Source organism: Bactrocera oleae, chromosome 3, assembly GCF_042242935.1.
Source record: "Bactrocera oleae isolate idBacOlea1 chromosome 3, idBacOlea1, whole genome shotgun sequence".
Lineage (NCBI taxonomy): Eukaryota > Metazoa > Arthropoda > Insecta > Diptera > Tephritidae > Bactrocera > Bactrocera oleae.
Window position 1 is genome coordinate 821,096 of NC_091537.1, and position 19,860 is coordinate 840,955.

At 33.4% G+C, this 19,860-nt stretch overlaps 2 protein-coding genes across 9 annotated transcripts; both read left to right on the forward strand.

Moving 5' to 3' along the window:
* Positions 1-34: 34 nt before the first annotated feature.
* On the forward strand, positions 35-1,622 carry wol (Dolichyl-phosphate beta-glucosyltransferase wollknaeuel). The gene is made up of 5 exons (XM_014230864.3): positions 35-253; positions 313-487; positions 552-757; positions 812-999; positions 1,073-1,622. The coding sequence occupies exons 1-5, from the start codon at positions 182-184 to the stop codon at positions 1,416-1,418; spliced, it is 987 nt and encodes a 328-aa protein (XP_014086339.3). The 5' UTR covers positions 35-181; the 3' UTR covers positions 1,419-1,622.
* A 541-nt stretch (positions 1,623-2,163) lies between these two features.
* On the forward strand, positions 2,164-18,725 carry Btk (tyrosine-protein kinase Btk29A). 8 transcript variants are annotated; one of them, XM_014230921.3, is made up of 15 exons: positions 2,164-2,296; positions 3,049-3,397; positions 5,555-5,650; positions 5,708-5,846; positions 5,917-6,063; positions 15,050-15,186; positions 15,252-15,368; positions 15,434-15,514; positions 15,634-15,764; positions 15,836-15,964; positions 16,049-16,242; positions 16,307-16,647; positions 16,730-16,967; positions 17,039-17,172; positions 17,263-18,725. In XM_014230921.3, the coding sequence occupies exons 2-15, from the start codon at positions 3,167-3,169 to the stop codon at positions 17,359-17,361; spliced, it is 2,214 nt and encodes a 737-aa protein (XP_014086396.1). In that variant the 5' UTR covers positions 2,164-2,296; positions 3,049-3,166; the 3' UTR covers positions 17,362-18,725. The 8 variants fall into 8 exon arrangements, with proteins under 8 accessions (XP_014086396.1, XP_014086394.1, XP_014086398.1 ...); XM_014230919.3 differs by having other exon boundaries at positions 2,182-2,342; XM_014230923.3 differs by having other exon boundaries at positions 2,185-2,342; positions 3,067-3,397.
* The last annotated feature ends 1,135 nt before the right edge of the window (positions 18,726-19,860 follow it).

A 19,860-nucleotide genomic window follows, 5' to 3' on the forward strand; every position in this document is an offset into this window, starting at 1 on the left:
AGTATTAAAGTGACAAGTGACAAAAAGGCTGTTTTTAGACAACATATAAACTGATAGAAATAGCCTACAATTGCAGAGTTTTAATAAATTACGTGGCGTTCTGGCTGTTACCGTTTTCTTTATAAACTAGATGATGGAAATTATATTTTAAAAGTTCCTATATTCATATAACCTTAACATAATGGCTTTCGTCCAAGTGGTGCAAGTGGTACTTATCGCCGGCTTGTCTTTGGTGGCTGGATTCTTAGCAGTGGTAAGATAATATTTTAAATATATATTTTGTTACGGAAATATATTTCAAAAATATGTCAGCTTTTTGTTATACAAAAAGCTATAACAAAACCATTTCCAGTTATTAAAAGACGTAAGGAGGAGAGGCATTTCCTCGACCCGATAAGGATACAAAATGTTAATTTTCCCTCTGTGGAAGATGCACCAACTGTGCATTTAAGTGTTATTATACCAGCTTATAACGAAGAACAACGGTGTGAGTAAAAATGATTGAAAATGTCTTTTCAAAAAAATTATTAAATACAAATTATGGGTTTCAGTGCCAAAAATGTTGGAAGAATGCATAAGTTTCTTAGAGGAAAAAGCGAAAAATGAGATATTTACTTACGAAGTTATTGTTGTTAGTGATGGTAGCAGTGATGGCACAGTTTCTCTTGCGTTAAAGTATTCAAAGCGCTACACCGTGGACAAGTTTCGAGTGTTAGAGCTTTTGGACAATAGAGGCAAAGGTGGAGCTGTTCGTCTGGTAGTTGAACAAATATTGAGTCATAATATTTTTAAATTATAATTACTTTTTAAGGGAATGCTAAGTGCAAGAGGCCGATACCTATTGTTTGCTGATGCAGATGGTGCGACAAGATTTTCCGATTATGATAAGTTGGAAACGAATATGAAAAGTATTACAAAAGATTGGCAGTCGGACGGAATCGTGGTCGGATCACGCTCACATCTTGAGCAAGATGCTATAGCATCACGTAGTCTATTCAGGTTAGTAATGTGTTTTTATTTAGCAAGAATGTGACTTATAGCATTAAGATTTTGTTTCATATATTTTTAACAGAACACTCCTTATGCACGGTTTTCATTTCCTTGTATGGCTCTTTGCAGTCCGAAGTATACGAGATACTCAATGTGGCTTCAAGTTACTAACTCGTTCCGCTGCACATACTTTATTTAAAAATTTACACGTTGAACGTTGGGCTTTCGATGTGGAGCTGCTATACATAGCGGAACGTTTGAAAATACCAATTGCTGAGGTGGCAGTGAATTGGAAAGAAATAGAAGGCTCTAAATTAACGCCGGTCTGGTCGTGGATTCAAATGGGAGTTGACTTATTTTTGATCTGGTTCAGGTATGCGATCGGAGCATGGCAACTATATGACCAAAATAAAGGACATGTCTCGTAAAAACCAACAATTCAATTTTAATTAGAGACTCGCGCAAACTTACGTTCCAGTACTACTGCTTTGTTGAAACACTATTGTTTAAACAACAATACATATTTAAGTATTCTAAAAGTGAACCAAACAGTTTAATGTTTTTTAATAAATTTTTGTCTTTTTTCGGAAAAAAATTAATAAAGTATGGGAAACCAAGTTATTTACATAAAATTTATTCATTGAATAAAATTAATTCAATATAAATTTCTAAATCAATGAGCCTTTTTTGTATACAATAATGCTACCAACAAACAATAAATGGTATTTTTGTAAGAGGTCAGTTATAAATTCCATTTAAATCTGTATTTTACCAGATAAATGTTAAATTTACATGTCATATGGCCATAACATCCATATTTCGTACAGTAGTTGCCATACCAAAGCAATATGTTCTATAGCATTATGAAGTTACTATTGTTAAAAAAGATTTTTTTTGTTTACCCTGTTCAAGGTTATCCCCTTTACTTGTTTCTTTTTTTTTTCTTGCTGTGATTTCTACAAAACTTCCTAGACAGGTATATTTATGGGATAAATATGTTTATAATTTTGTTTATGCCCCTTATAGAGTGGATAAAAAAAACGAGATGGTTTTTCGCTTTGTACCTTATCGTATATAATTACATATATCTGGCAACATGAAACGTTTTACCCGGTGAATGCTAAACGAGATAAAGAAGTAATGAACAAAAGAACAATGATCAAAACTCGAAAGTGGACAAAGAGAAACGATCGCCTTGGCGCAGTCGTAGAGAAGAAGAGTATACGAAGCAAAGCAGGGCTTAAATGTAGTACGCGGTATGGCAGAGGATTATTTCCGCGAATTCAGCTGAAAAAAATATCAAAAAGTAAAAAATCGTATTCCTAATATGTGCTTGCAAAATTAATAACCAGGTGAATTAAAGGGTATATAGAAAAACAATAAAGACGATAAGTTAATTACCTAAAATAACCAAAGTTATAAATTTGTGTTTATACATTTGTGGAGTAATGAGTAACGAAATAAAGCACAAAACAATAAGTAGAAGCCGAAACTACGTTGATCGGACGCAACGTCGGGGTAGGGGCAACTATGAATGAGTCTGAAATTCCTAGAATTGAGACCTAGTAAATTCGTTTGGATAAGTTTTGATAATTCGTTCAAACATTTCCTGCTCTATATGTATGTATATTTTATTAAAGCAATATTTTTACTTCATATCAGTAACATTTTCAAAATGGTAAAATTTATTCTTAATAATTGATAAGATATTGATGTTAGAAAAAATCCATTGCTTATCCGATAAAGGATCTCTTGGATAATGAAATCAAAGATGTTGCAATGCAGGTGAAAGTTTGTGCATAAATAATATATAGTATACATATGTATATATAAGGTTTTAATATAGTTGCGTTATGTTTATAGATGAAAACTTAGTCTCAAAATCAATAAGTAACAATAATTTATAATCCCATTACAGTCAAAATATAATGCCTCAGTAAGAAAGAATAAGTTTACTTAACATAATTAAGCTGTTGACATAATTATTTAACAATAGAAAATTGTATATTTGTAGCTAAACTAAACAATACGTAAAAATTGTGTATTTCTTTATTATAGCCCTATCTCCTTTTAAAGATGTAACAGGTGATAAATACGTTGAAAAGAGAAACAAGTGGTGCTTTAATCAAGATAAATAAGTTATATAGTTTCCTTGAAATCAACTTTTGCTGCAGACATGAACCGATCTTCACATGGTAGCATTCGTTCATCTTCTACAGTTTGCAGTAGCAAATCATTTCAAAGTAGAATGGATAAGGTATCCGAAAGGCTGTATGATATTGTGAAAAGCGGATCGATGGTAAAACGAGCTCAGAATAAAAAACGTTTTACACCAGTCAACTATAAACAACGATGGTTTGAACTCACCAAAAAGTCATTATCCTATTTTGATATGGAAAACATTGAAGTAAGTGTTTGTTAGATTTTGCGTATATACAAAATTACGAGTGAAAGCTCTTCCAAGTAAATAAGAAATTTCCAATGTATTTAAAAAAAAATGATACGAACCCGGAAATGAATATATCATTAGCATCATTCGTTAATATTACTTGGAGAATGCTTTACGCTGAAACAACCATAATAACAGTATATTTTAGTATAATCAAATGATAAGCATTTATGTATGCAGTGTTAAAATACTAAATCTAGTTGCACCTAATTCAGCTGAAACCAACGATTCTGTCTGAGGAAATCTACTGGTTTTATCAGGCAGAATAAATACCGGCTGCAGTGTATTTACATTGTATTTAAGTAATGCAACATGTAGGAAATGCCGGTCTGTTAACATCAACCCTTATCTACTACTCGATGGCGAATAACTATTTTCCAGTCTACAATATGGTCGTTTTTGTTTCCATTGCTTGTTATTAGGCTAGGCATTCTATCTCCTATGAACATTGTGGCAAACCATATCTAATATATTTTCATTAGCATATTGAATTCAGTTCAATTAGAAGTTCACTCAACCATTTAGCAAAATCTGAAATTGATCACAGTTTTTAATCTTTATCAATTTCTTTTTTATTGGACCCTTAAGTGACAATGGTAAGCCTTTAATTACAATTCGGGTCTTAAAAAGCTTCTCGTAAACTCTATCAGGCGATCAGAAGTGGCTTAAGACTTATAGGTCCCTTTATATCTCGGATAAACATAAGACTCACACCAATAATGTGTTTAAAAATTCGGTCGAAGTATCAAGCGAGTGTGAACGCGAATCCCAAACACATACATATATCAGACATTTTAATTATTTTTTCGAATTAGGTATTCGTTTTTTTTTATATCTACAAATAATATATTGAATAAAAATTTCTGATCTCTCCAAAACAGATAGGTTTGCACATCTGGCAATTATACTATTTGCATGATTGTCATTTCTACACACATAGGTTTTTCCAACTAAAAATCTCTACATAGGGAAAACCCTCCCTGATTTGTTGTTTTCCAATTGGTATACAGGCGCATACATACGAACACCCAAGCAAATAACCCCCGTATCCTGGCAAGTGAGTAGGAATAAGTCTTTGTTTTTCGCAACCGTGAAGAACATTGATTTCATTGCTTGAAATAGACAAGTGAATATAAAGACAAAAGTAATTCAACCTCAAATAAGTTTATATAAGTTTTTTGCACAAAACCATAACAGATTTTTTAACAATCAAAAGAACATAATTTGTATATATTAGATCTTAATACGTTTTCCACGTTTCATCGAGTCGAACAGTCTAATCATTCCCTTTGAAAACGGGCGTATTTTATATTATTGTTTCAAAAAAATTTAATAAGTTTTGGAAAACAAGTTGTGAGCAAAGTGCAAAGTGAAAAGTTTTTTAAATATCTTTGCCTTCGCAAAAAATGTATACAAAATTAGCAAAATAAAAGTTATATTTAACATTGTGAAAAACACACCCAAATGCGCACAGGAAAATTGTGAAATTAAGAAAAAAAAGTAAATGTAAAGTAAATATTCAAAATGGATTAACAGACGAATTACAAAAAAAATTATGCCAGTTTAAGAGGATTCCCAAGGTGTTTTGGATGGGTAGAACCAGATATTACAAAACAAAAGAACGAACTTCCAAAAGCCCCACCCAAGGAAACTTGTGTATAGAAAAATGTTAGTATACGGCACCGGTCATTGAGGGTATTCATGTAAGTATTAAAAACAATTAAAATAAAACAGTCGCAATTTACTGAGTGGAAAATCTTCGTCAGAGCTATATTTTGAAATTTTGTAAAAATTATTTTCGAAAAAACTTGTAAATGTATAAAAAGGGTAGTGAAAAGTGAACATTTGTCATTAATTAACCCCAGGATAGGGTGTCTATTCGGTATCAAAACAACGCGTAAGCGACAATATGCACGATACGTTAGATGGGGGTTCAGTGAACTTTTAACAAATATTGTAAATGAATGAAACGCTTTTCGCATGTTCAGTACAAATGTTTAGCGAATATACGAATTATTATATATTGCTGCTATAATTGTTAAAAAAAACGATTTAAAACAAAAAAAATGAAGTGCTTGGAATTTGAATTTCTTATTGAAATGTTTTTATTTGCAGCGTCGTCGGGAGCGAGGTCGAGTTCCGGTAAAAGGTGTTCGCTTGGTTGAAACTGCTATTGTTAGCGGAGAGGGTGGAGATCCTTTTGCACCAAACGTGAGTAAAATATTTAAGTAAATACCAAGTATTTCATGTTGAAGATGTTTGTTGTAGGGATTTCCGTTTCAAGTTGGTTATTGTGAGTCCTCCAATGATCAACAGCTGTCGGGCCGCTCTGTACCGCAATATATTTTATATTTACTAGCGAGTAGTGAAAGAGAACGTGATGATTGGATACGTGCCATAAGAGAGGGTTAGTAAGCAAATGAGATGTTATTGTTTGTAATGATTCAAATTTTAAAATATTGATATTGATTTGTTAGTTTGTGAAGAAACAAATACGCCAAAATCATATCGTTTCCATCCGGGTCTTTGGACCGGTAAAAAGTGGTCCTGCTGTAAAGGAATAAGTCGAGCAACGTTCGGATGTCAGGCTGCGACCCATTGGTTGGAAGCGAATAATAATCCAAGTGAGTACACCTTAATTCATACTAATATTTATATTCTTATTTCATACGTTATATTATTTATTGATACCATACAATATTTAAATATCCCATAACTAAAGAAACTGAAATTTAAATGTTATGCTCATTAGTAGAATGGTCAAAACAGCAAATATGCCAAGGCCAACAATTTTCTTAATACTTTATTATATATACCGTTTACTTGATTCAAAACAAAATACTTAAGTGCTGTTTTATCAGTTATGTGATATCTAACACATTTTAAGGTGTTCAAGTGTTTCGAGTATATGATTCTTATAAAAATTAAGTAAAATTTCGTTCAAATAAAATTCTAGCAAAATGTAATTAAATAATTTAATATTCAGTAATATTTACATATGTAAAACTGTAAAATTATTAATTTCCTGATGTTAGTATTCAAATGAGTAAATGTGTCTACAAATACACATTAGTGAGTAAGTAACTGTTGAGCCTTTCCGAACGCAAGAAAGACACTCAAAATCCAAAAACCGGTTGCGATTTCTGCCAAATTTATAAAAATAAAAAAAACTTTGGAAGCAAATCGTAACTAAGAAAACGCAGTGATGATTGAGTGAAATAGCCGAACTGTGAAACTTATGTTCCTTAAGTCTAGAGCCTAACTAGCGACTGGACGCTAGATCAGCACACCGTAAAGGAAAAGGCAAACGAGTTTTACTTATTTCTTTTGTTGCATATGTTTTGCTTTTTGTCTTTTTGTTGTCTTACACATTTTACCAATAGACGAATTGTGTACAACCATTATATGAACCATTAGCACAAACACGTGCAATGAACTTGATAACTTTCAACTGTCGCGCATTTGTTGTCTGTTCAGCGCTCATTTATATTGTTTTATTATTTCCTATTGTACCACAGGTAAATACATAGGCTATGCGATCTTTAGATCGAATCAAAACATCGCTTTATTCTCTATTTTGCCACAGAAATTTATCTACTTTATTAACAACTCACCCTGTATTCGTGGAAATGTCTAAAATAAATGCATGCGTATCCATGTAATTTCCTAAAATATCTTTGGAAAAGTTTGTCTTGCGGAGAGTCCATGGTCCATGATCGATTAGCTATGAAATACTGGTTTGTCTTTAGCGTGCGTGTTTTTGTGAGTGTGTCAGCATCTCTGTTCACATCAGCAAAACATAGTGTTCACCTTTTGATTAATGATTTGGTTATTTTGTGATTCTAAACGTGGGAAATTAACTGGGTAATAAAGCCTAAGACATTTCTCTTGTAGCTGACCACGCATTTCTCGTAGTAACATGTAAAGTCACTTAACAACTACCGCTTGCCTGATTGATGGAATTAAATTTAGTGAAATTTTTATATTTTATTAGTTTAAGCTTCAATCTTACATATAAAAAAATTGATTATGATTCAGGAAAGACTACTCTTCTATTAGTTAAAGCAGATGCTCATATATAAATATGTATGGTATTTACATATGCATAATATACTCATATATATATAGCCCTTATGGTGCAGACACATCCGTAACCTTTTGAAATTGATGATTTTGAAACGAATTTTTGTTTCTAACCATGAATTCAATATTATCAAGTAGCTAAGAGTTATAATTTTGAATAAATGAATTATTTCTGAAAAATGTATGAAAGTATTGAGACGTTATATTTACGGTCTTAAAAGAAATTTCATAATACAGTTTATTTATTTATTGTTGATTAAAAATGCAATATAATGTTCCTACACATTTTCATTAAAATTGCTATTTCCCAAAATATATTGCACTTGCATACATACGTTCATAAAAGGTGTTATATTCAAAATATGTATCCATCTACATAGAAGAAATTGTAGGTATATCCTCAAACTAGAATTGCTTGGGGAATGGCAGCGCCGAAATCGCTTTAAATATGTTCATGCACCAAGCCATCGGGTGCACTGAAAATCATGTGCTATTTAAAGTTCACACAAATGTGCAATGTGTGCATAGATGCTTTAGTGTGGGTGATATACGATTATGTACATAAATACATGTGTATATTTATGTAGCCTAACTTCTAGTAAAGATTCCCCCTTTTGAGAGTTCTTCGAAATTCTCTGCCCAACCCAATTTATCTTTCGTACTCCCTTCTTCCAAAAATTGGTTGATTAAGGCTACCCAACTTGTTGAGCAAGTTGTTTTGAGCAGAAATTGCTATGAGAGGAAAGCAGTAAGCACTATCACTCGGACCGTAACACTTTGGTTTCAGTTTGCGGCGAGACTCAAGCGAATGTGATCGTGCTGCGAGACACCTCTTCGGCGCCTGAAGTGTGTGTGGCATTGTCTGTAGCTCCGGTAAATTCATTGTTGTGCTAATAAAGTAAAAATTAACATACACATGCATACACTCGTCTGTTTGTATGTATTCAAAATACAAAATATATGCACAGACTTGAAACGTGTTTAAAATGTATGATTATTTTTTTTATTCTGTTATTGTGTTGTTTGGTTGAGAAAATGTGAATTATATCTGGTGGAATAGAAAAACGCCAATTTTTCAAGTTAAAGACGCGAGAGTATTTATTTTTCCATATATGAAAACGATTTCTATATTTTTGTTTAAAAGTGTGCTAAAGTGTTATCTGCGATCTTTGACGGGCAATGCAAAAATACACAACTAATCCGAATCAAAAGTTCAAATTAATATCTTTAAACTCACAATACACAAAGTACAAACGTAGCTCATGTTGAAGTTTATGTATATGTTTCTTTGTAGGAGGAATTAATAAAAAATGTGGTGGAATGGCATTTATACACAGTCAAGGCCAAATAGATTACAGTGTTAATTCATGTATATATATTTACGTGTGTGTGTCCCTCAAACAAAACAACGTATTTCGGCATATCTTCTTTTCAGAATAACAAACAAATATAAATGTGAAACAGTTCTCAAAGGGTTATTGAATGAGCTATGCCGTGTCAGTGCTATTCCAGCAAAAGTAAAAAATTCACTTGAGTCACTTTGTGATGAGGAGCACTATTCTTGACGTACAAAGTCTTATGAGAAAGTAATAGTAAACTAATTATATAAATGTGTGTATGTATATGTGCATTAGTGTATGCATGTAAGAAAATAAATTGCTTCAAATCGTAGAACTGTTTTCTCATGCAATGCCTTTTCTATTGGCTCCGAAGTCTTATTTCGATAATTTGCACTAAATGAGCATTTCCCTAAACCGGTTCGGAATTTTACCTGTTGCTTTTGCCGTACGAAAGATAAGGTTTGGGCAATGTAAACGAAGAAAATGAAGTATTCACGTCAAACATTTTCTAAGAAAATGCATAAAAACTCATTCAGAACCCATCACAATTTCGATACGAGCTGTCTTATTATGAGTATGTTATCTTAGGATTCCTCAATAAAGAATCCACTTATTATCCACACATAAACACAGAAATGTGTAATTTCGTATAAATTGAAAATAATAAAACGAAGGAATGACTGAATATCCCGAAGGGGTGTCTTAAGACCCTTAAGAGAAGTGTTTGCAGATAAACATTTCAAGCCACTCCTTAAACCACTTTCTTATTTTTCACTTTCTTCCTCTTTCTTCTTGCTCATGCTTGTTTTGCTTCTTTAACTGCTGGCTTATTCACAACAAAAATATGTTGACTTTCCTTATATATTATATATATATGTATATATAAGTACATGTAGAAATTAGTGTCCACCAAAAAATTACCTGCATGAGGAAAGTCAACATATTTTGGTTGTGAATTAGCGAGCAGTCAAATATATATATGTATATATATATATACATATTTTTTTTGCTTCAAACATATGTACATATGTATGTATGTATATCCTATTAGTTTGTTGTATGTTGCAAAGATGTTAACATATTTGCGTTCCTACTCGCATACATATGTACATACATATGTACATAAATGTGCATTGAAAAACAAATGTATGATAGCAACAACAAACCAAAAAATTAAATGACTCTTCACCTATCGTTTAATGATAAGACTAACCATTTGTCTGAAATGAAAACAACATATATTTGTAGCGCATGTTGCCTTGGGCACGTTGTCCACCCTTAAATTCGGAAAAGATTCAAACTACTTGTACATCACAGAATTTTGTAATATAGGACTTCATTATAAATATATAATTGTAAACATGTTTGCATATAGTCATATATGATATTCAAAGATCGCAGGTAGATTAGTTTCTAACAATAAATATTGAAAAATTCCACTCTGGTGAACACAATTAGTAATTAAAGATAGTAATAAACTTTGAAGCTTGCTCTGATACCGTGGCAATGAAAGCCGAATTTATGCAGAGTCGGCTAATCAATTAATGTACATCTTGTGGTGCGCAAATGATTCCGTGTGTTAGCTTCACGGAAACCAGTGTGCTGGGCAATATGAAAGAACGTGTAAAAGAAATGAAAGTATTTGGCTGTCGTTTAAATTTTTGGAATAATGTCGGACAATGCCTGCCAAGCTCAAAAGGTATGTACATACTTATTACAGATAAGAAGCTATGTGTCGTTACTAAAACGATTTTCGGATATTACTAAAATTTAAGAACTACAGTTTTATAAGTCATTCCAAAGGAACTAAGTTATTTTAATATATTTTTGATACAAAGCAAAATTATGCTAACATATTTCTTTTAATCGATCGTAATGACGAAGGCAATTCATTACAACCCTCACAATATGTTCCCAACAGGATTTCTACAAAGGGTGTCTCCAAGCCTGATCAAATCACATTTGTCGGTAGTCGATAAATATTAGTCCTTCTGCTCGCCTGCAGCACTATCGAATAAATATATTTATGCACTAAAAAAATAGTATTCACTATTGCGGTAACTGCATGTTCCCAAAGTTAGGCAAATATTGTTGCTTGGTCGCAGCTGTTGCTGACGTTTTTAACTTATTTTTATTTTATTTTTGTATGTGTGTGTACTCTGAAGCAAACACATGTGTACGTATAAATGTGTACTACAAGTATTGAGCTGCGAAACCAGAAGCGAGTTTTGCTTGCTTTTCATTGCCGTTGTTGTTGTGTTACTGCTGCTATTGCTGTTGTCGTATTACCAGATATACACAGCCGTGCGTTGAGTATTTGTACAAATTGTTGAAGTTTATTTTTTATACTAACACTACTACATATGCACATACAAACAAATACATATACCGATGTGTGTGTGTATGTGTGCAGTACGCATTGTGTATGAAAGTTGAGATACTTCGCCTTAAGTTTGTTTGAATATGAATAGTGGTTTTTCCACTTTTTTACCGTTTCTGCTAGCTACTGTCGCACCAACTGGCTGTGCCGTTGACTATTGTCTCCTGATAGTAACTCAATTTAAGCGCAACTAAATCTGAAGTTAACTTCGCTCACAGCTCTCTTCTGAACTGGCCTGTGAACAGTTTTACTGAATGCAACAACAGTAACCACAACGACTGCGATAGATGCATAGACGCAGTAACAGGTTGGCAGGTTGGATATTATTTATATTTCTTCTTCTTGCCCAGTTGAGTTTTAACTTTTATTAATAGAAGATCGTCGTGTATTCGCAATGCCATCAGAGACATACATATATACATAATTGCCTATATGTATATATATTTCTCATGGCTTAAAAAAACTAAACCTACAGAATTGATGACGTTGAAATCAGAATATTAATAATAGAAAAATCAAGGGATAATAAATTAACGTTTATCAGTTAAATGAGGGCGACTTAACGACGGCTTACGAATATACTTGTACTTTCAAATAGCAACCATTTTTCTTACAACAAAGCAAATTTTGCTTGCAGAGTGGAAAATTGCACTATTCATAGTGTGTATACATCATACATATGTACATAAATATATTTGGGTTTACGTAAACTAAGGCAATAAAGTGTGTTTGCAAAAGTGAAGTGAAAAGCCTCCGATGGTTAGACATTTTGCTAAGTCGATAAAAAACGGTATTTTCGCATATTCGCGTATGTATGTACATACAAGTATATGCATGTGTGTTGTGTTCGCAAAGTTGAAAAAATAATAACTAAAATTTACCTAATATCAATATAGCCCAATAGCGATCCAAAGTTATACCCAACAGATAACTGTGGCTAAAAGTGGAAAACTTAAATAAATTAACAGACTTTTAGTCGTGAAGTTTCGATCGAAAATTGACAGAGGAAAAAGCCAGTGTGCTCGGATGTGCAGATTCGATGTATTTTTTTAACATTGTATCTTATAGTGGCTTTTTCATTTTTCCACTCAACGTTGAAGTACAAACTAATTTCATTGTTGTTTTTACCTTGCGTTATTTGCAGCTTCTTAATAATTACATATATACATATGTATGTGTGTATATGTTTTGAAGACGAGGCTTAGTCAATGTGGTTACCATAGTGTCTTGCCGATGTGGTGTTCTTCAAGTCTTATTACTTACTTTATTTATTTATTATTTCTTTTTCACCATCTAACTTAATGTCTTAAGTAATTACGGACGAATGCATGTTGCGTGCGTGTGCGTTACGGCATTTATGGTGTTTGGCTTATTGGTGAACTGCGTTTGAAGGTGATCGCGCAAGTATAGCCATTAGCTGCTTAGAAACATACGCTTATGCTCGCACAGCAGTCTTAAGGCCTATATTATACTACACGTACTTATTGAAGTGTGCGCGTGTGATTTTTAAACCCAACACACAATTTAGTTGTTTGCAAATTTTAAGTTAGTCCAGAAGCACAAAGTGGCATTTTATACTGAAGGAGTTTCATTGGCAAACCTGCCATCAGTTGGTGGTGCTTGAATAGGTTTTACATCTATATTATTCACATAAACGGATTATAAACATGCTGACTAATCAGGTTTTTAAAGTGATAGATGCCAAATCAAATTTTCATCGTAAATCATCTTCAGAGATAAAACATTTTTTCTAGTTTAAGGCTTCTTGCATTGTGTAGTAGTGTCAAGGCTCGCTGGTGTCAAAACTTTATGGGCTTAGACAAATTTTTACAATCGAATATCAATAATTTTCATCCATATAATACTATCAAGAAATGGGCCTGCAAATTTACAATCCAAGTTATCTGATTTGATTTCGGAAGACTAATTTTTGTGGGTGTACGTTAAGTGCGAGCTCTACGCTCATAAACCAGCTATGTCCAACCACTTGGAAACCAACACTCAGCACATTTTTGCCTAGCGCCTGTTCAAACGCTACATGCCATAAAATTTGCGAACCAATACTAAATATTGACGATTTCGTCTTGCTTAACTTTAATAAAATTTCAATCCCTCTAAAAAAACACCCTTTACATGTTTGTAGTTACCGCGCGCGAAACTTATGGTACACCAGCATACTAGCACTCTTACGATCACTTCACTTGCCGTTAGCAGCCGCTACAGATAGTGAATTGAGGAAAAGCAAACAAAACCGCTACTAGCAAGTGAGTGCTTTTGTGCTTTTTACAGCAAGCATTTCACTGCAAATTCATCATTGAATTGCTGAATGTCTAAACATAAATTGAAAGCGAAAACTATTGTGTTTGTATTTGTATTATTTGTTGTTGTCCAACACATTGCGTCCGGCTCCAAGTGCATCTGTTCGAATCAACTGGTGCAAATATGATGCTTTTATCCGCTTTGAAGTTGGGTACGTTACTAGGTATTGTATAAAATGTGTGTTGATTGTAATCTAGTTTTATTTTATTCTCATTTTCTTTATGTGACGTTAGTTATTAAGCAAAGTTACTCTTACAAACATATGATATGTATATGTATATCTAAGATACGAGTATATATTTACCAGACATAGAAAAAAGTTTATATACAAAATATGAGAAAGTTGAAAAATAGTCGTATTGATGATTTTGAATGCATTTGTATCCGATATCTTACAGATATAACATTTTGTTGCCGTGCGCTGCCATTTCAGCAGAGCAGCTGTTTTAGGAATGTTGCATCGTCTATTATGGCAGGTTGTTTTTTGTTGCTATGTGTGGACGTACGCAAACTGTTTTACTTTTTATTTATAAAGTACCGTTACCGTTTACGTATTTGCGTTTTTAATGCAATCACTAGAAGTTTTGTTCAAACTGTATTGTGGTTCAAGCTAAGCTTTTAGAATAAATGCATCAACGGAACTTTAAGTATATTGATTGCTTTTGCCGGATTTTTATTTTATTTGTTTCTGTTTTGCTAAAAATAAGGAAATTGCATGAAATAAATAAAGCTGAGCCCAGCAACATACAACCGGGTCGCGTGAGCATTTTATAACAATTTTTTATAATTTTTTTTTTTTTTGTTTTTTGAGGCTATACATCATGCTTAAAATATGCAAACAACCGACCATTCTTCTCTCAATTCCCGACGCTCTTCTGCTTACAATTAAACGATATTAATAAAAGACATATAGCAAGATGGTCAATAAAAGCGAGTGAATATTAATGCAAGCAAAGCCAATTTTTGACGTCAAGCAAGACAATGCAATGTTTGAATACATGAAGTTTTCTGCTGTTGGTATTCTTATGATGAACATGCATATATATTATTATATCAGTTATTATGTGTGAGGGAATTCAATAACCTGCTAAAATAAGCCTTGGATCTACACATAACTAACACATAATTTTCTGGTTCGTCCTTGACTTAAGCACCATGTCTGCGCACTTTCTTCGTCATAGGCGACCTACAGCTGACGTGCGTTAAACCATCAACTGACTTAAATCCCACACTCCTACAACGAACTCAAAGCAAAAACACTTTAGGTATACAATTTTGGCGAAACAGTTGCGCAATGCTTTGATGGTTTGAAAACTCCCACACCGAATGGCTTTCGCTGTCGCTTTGTGCGGACAATGTACTAAAGGCCATTCGTGTTTTTGATTGTTAAGCATATGTAGATGCGTATATGAGCCTAGTATTACGAGCATTTTCAATTTCCAATAAATTTTGTCATGGCTTAACATTAAATTTCTTTAATTTTTATAGGTACAGGAAGCTCTCCTGCCCAGAACACTACTCGTAGTAGTAGTCCGAACAACTCCACCTCGACCAGTCAATTTAATCTGCATCATAACAGTTCCGGAAGTTTGGGAAGCGCGACACCTACAGCTGCACCGCTACAAGTAAGATAACTTTTCTTTAGAAAATTTGCCATTTTCATCTTTTCACTTGTTCTGCTCCCGTTTAGCCTTCGGTTACCACCTTTAAGCAAACACCAAATATTTTGAATAGCGGCGCTACATCGTTGGACAACACAATGCCGGGAGGTATTCCAACGCCGGGTACTCCAAATTCTAAGTCTAAGGTAAGGTTAAGCACTTTCAAATAGTAATTTATATTATATATGTATATCATTTTGTACACTTGCAGGATAATTCACATTTCGTCAAAGTTGTGGTGGCTCTTTACCCGTTTAAAGCTATTGAAGGTGGTGATTTATCACTCGAAAAGGTAGTGCAGAGTGTTTGTATTGATGTTGGACCTAAAATCAGAATGACTTTTGTTGCATAATATTCTTTTTTATTAAGCTTTTTATATAATGCATATGTACTTGTGTATTTCTTCATTAGAATGCTGAATATGAAGTGATTGATGATTCCCAAGAGCACTGGTGGAAAGTGAAGGACGCTTTGGGCAATGTGGGCTATATACCAAGTAATTACGTTAAGCCAAAAGCTTTACTAGGCTTGGAGCGTTATGAGTGAGTGCACATATTTACCCATATTTATTCGGAATTCCTTGCATTTAAACAAACTTTATTTTGGCACGCAGATGGTATGTTGGCGATATGTCTCGTCAACGCGCTGAATCTCTTTTGAAACAAGGTGACAAAGAAGGTTGCTTTGTTGTGCGGAAATCATCGACAAAAGGTTTATACACGCTGTCCTTACATACCAAAGTGTGAGTGTAACAAAATACTCGTATATTCTAGACAAAAACTGAATAACATTTGCATATTATTCTCTTCTCCCTAACCATAAATAGACCACAATCTCATGTGAAACATTATCACATCAAACAAAATGCGAGAGGCGAGTACTATTTGAGTGAAAAGCATTGCTGCGAGACCATACCGGACCTAATAAACTATCACCGACATAACTCCGGGGGATTAGCGTGCCGTTTAAAATCATCGCCTTGTGATAGACCAGTTCCACCAACTGCAGGATTGTCCCACGGTAAGTGGTATCAAAATTATTTGTTGTGCTTGCTTCAAGCACGTTTCAAATTTTTATACAACAGATAAATGGGAAATTCACCCAATGGAATTAATGCTCATGGAAGAGCTTGGTTCGGGGCAATTCGGTGTGGTACGACGGGGAAAATGGCGTGGATCCATTGACACTGCTGTTAAAATGATGAAGGAGGGCACCATGTCCGAGGACGATTTCATTGAGGAAGCCAAAGTGATGACCAAATTGCAACATCCTAACCTTGTGCAATTGTATGGCGTTTGCTCGAAGCATCGTCCTATTTACATTGTCACCGAATATATGAAACATGGATCGTTGTTGAACTACTTGCGCCGACATGAGACCACACTGATTGGGAACATGGGTTTGTTGTTGGACATGTGTATACAGGTATGTGTAATTTATTTCTCCGTTATTTTTCAATTCGCATGCTTTCATTGAACGCATTGTCGCTTTATTTATTGCGCTACAGGTTAGCAAAGGCATGGCTTACTTGGAACGTCACAACTACATTCATCGTGATTTAGCCGCACGTAATTGTCTCGTTGGTTCTGAAAATGTAGTAAAAGTCGCAGATTTCGGTTTGGCTCGCTATGTTTTGGACGACCAATACACAAGCTCAGGTGGCACCAAATTTCCTATTAAATGGGCACCGCCGGAGGTGTTGAACTATACGCGTTTCTCTTCAAAAAGCGATGTCTGGGCATACGGTACTTAACCTATATACGAAATGAGTTCATTTTCTTTTAAACAATTTAATTTTTTCGAATTTCTCATTTAGGAGTACTTATGTGGGAAGTGTTCACCTGTGGCAAAATGCCTTACGGTCGTCTTAAGAACACCGAAGTGGTGGAACGTGTCCAACGTGGTATTATATTAGAAAAACCAAAGTCATGTGCAAAGGAAATATACGATGTAAGTAAGGGCACACAAGCCTATTGCTTTTCATATAATATTTGAAAATTGCATTTACATTACATAAATTTGTGGTGTTAATATTCATAGGTTATGAAGAAATGCTGGTCTCACGGCCCGGAAGAGCGCCCCTCATTCCGTATTCTCAAGGAGCAACTAGCCCTCGTCGCTCAAACACTAACTGACTAAGCTTCAGCAGAGTTTATCGATGCGACATCAGTGATTGTCGAATTATGTACTGAGTTAATTTATATAGATATTAGCAAAGTAATCGATGAGTGAAATAATAGGAAGGAAAATAGAGTTTGCCAAAAGCTTATTCTTTAGAAACAAGTAATTGCTAAGTAAAGTAATCCAACTGCTAATATGAATTCATAATATCATCCATCTTTAAAAGTAGTCAATACTTTTGTGGAAACTAAACAAAAATATATATGTAGGAATATAAAACAAGTCAAATAATTAAAGAAAAAAATAGGAAAAAATAAAGAATTTCATATTAAGAATAACGCTCTTCGTAAACGTGCGATTCGCGAAAGTATTCAAAAAGTTGTCCAGATGACTTAAATACATACATAAGTATATGAATGCATCCTAAAATGTTTGTAATTTTTTCAACTAGCCAGCCACGTTAATTAAGAAATGAACAATTGAAAGAGAGATTTTTGAACTATTTTTAGTAAGAAATAACGTTTAGTATGCTTTTTTATTGTGCTTTTTACTTTTATATACACAAAAATGAACGTATGCATACAAAAACAAAATTTAGATATAAATAACGTAATTCGAATATTGAAACTGATTAAATATAATGCCTATGGATATCTTAAATGTAAGTAAAGACGCCATGTATAATGTGAGAATTGAGTTCACGTTGAAGAATTTATGTATTATTTCATATTTTTCCGTACAAAACTACGGCGAGTTGAATAAGAGTAAAAATATAATTAAAAAGTAAAACGTGCATAAGAATGATTTTTTTATAAAGTATATGCCTATCCAGGCAAACACTCACCGTTCTAATATTTGTTTTTGGTTTAAATATTTCCATATACATACCTACATGGATAAAAGAAAAGCAACAATTATTTTTAAATCGCATTGTGTGCGCATAGTAATTATGAATTATTATAAATTCTTTTGTGATTTACTTTTAATATTTGCAGATAAAAGTGAAACTTGAATGCACCTTATACGTATAGCAACCGCCTGTATTATTCACTTATACATATACATTTGTATATATGTGTATTTGAAAACATTATATATGTATGTATGGGTGTATTTTGAATTGATATTTCAAGTTTTATTTGATAAATATTTGTAGAACTATAATTTACATTACTATTTTGATGTACAATTACATATCCGCTTATTCATATACAAACATGCATATGTATTTCTGTGTAATGCATTTGTACGACACGCAATATCCAAGCATTGGTTTTTTTTTATTATTCGTATTATCAATGTTTTAGTTGTATTTAAATTATTTTGTAAGATGTAATAAGAAAATAACGAATAAAAACATACATACGCGTTTTTATCAGCAATTTTTTTTTTTAATTTTTACTATGCGAATGAAAAATAGTCGCCTCATAAAGCGCACATGTATTGAAATAAACTAAATACAAATGTAACCAATTGATATAAAAGGGAAACAATGATCTGCTAAAAGAGTAACTCAGCGAGATCAGTTTGCACTATGGGAATAAAGGTTATGCGTGCTAGTGTTAAGCAACACAGTGCTTTGATACCATTTAAATGTAGTATGCGGCTGCGCAGTGTTCTTTGCTTTTTTTCTACACAAAAACTCACATTCTTAGTCAAACTTAAAAAGTGCAGATGGACACCATTCATTTCATATATTAGTTATGATTTACTAAACACAAACCGAAAAGCGACTCATGACTTTAAATAAAAGTTTGCTGCAGCATATATCTGTAATCAAACATTAAGATATACAAATTTACGTTGATGGGCCTTGGATTAGTATGCAGCATATCAGTGCATAAGCACACACATATGCATACACAATTCTAAGCTAAATTCAGGAATCCGGAAAAACAATGAATACGGGTTAGAATGTATGAATATGTAGAGGTTTAATTTAGAGCTGTTGTTTTCACATGAAATCTTCGTTTTTATTTAACTGAAAACAGTTCACATACCTTTATGAAATGATGAGTGTGATGTAATGCAATAGTAATACATAAGTTGAAGTTGTGTCATTCTTCAAAGCGGTTGTGAAATGTTTCAATTAAAATCATATCACAGCCAGCTTTGAGGAGCGATACGATTTTGTCAACAGCACCAATGGCTGGAAACTAACCGTTGTTTGTTGGCTCGCTCTAAACGTTCAATTCGGTAATTGAGTGCCGAAAGTATAAATTTCACAAATTAATTAACATTCAATTTAAACTCAGCAAAAATAATGTTTGCAAGAGGCATGAACGTTATGTATGTATGTATATATGTACATATGTTAGCATGGTAGTCAACTTATTTATGTGTGGGTGTAAATTGCAATAGGAGAAATAAAGCAATATGAGTGGGGCATACAATCGCGCAGAGCGTGGGCACAAAATCTAGCGTCAATTTTCGAATGGTTTGTACTCATGTACGCAATTCATTTGCTAAAATTTCATTTCAATTGAGTTTAGAACGTTCACGCATGAATCGCCGTTA

Bases quoted from the DNA above. Each gene is read 5' to 3' on its own strand.
- wol (XM_014230864.3), top strand. From the start codon at position 182: ATGGCTTTCGTCCAAGTGGTGCAAGTGGTACTTATCGCCGGCTTGTCT. The intron at 758-811 runs GTAGTTGAACAA...TTACTTTTTAAG, and splicing joins AAGGTGGAGCTGTTCGTCTG to GGAATGCTAAGTGCAAGAGG. The intron at 1,000-1,072 runs GTTAGTAATGTG...TATTTTTAACAG, and splicing joins GCATCACGTAGTCTATTCAG to AACACTCCTTATGCACGGTT.
- Btk (XM_014230921.3), top strand. From the start codon at position 3,167: ATGAACCGATCTTCACATGGTAGCATTCGTTCATCTTCTACAGTTTGC. The intron at 5,651-5,707 runs GTGAGTAAAATA...TGTTTGTTGTAG, and splicing joins GAGATCCTTTTGCACCAAAC to GGATTTCCGTTTCAAGTTGG. The intron at 6,064-15,049 runs GTGAGTACACCT...TAATTTTTATAG, and splicing joins GGAAGCGAATAATAATCCAA to GTACAGGAAGCTCTCCTGCC.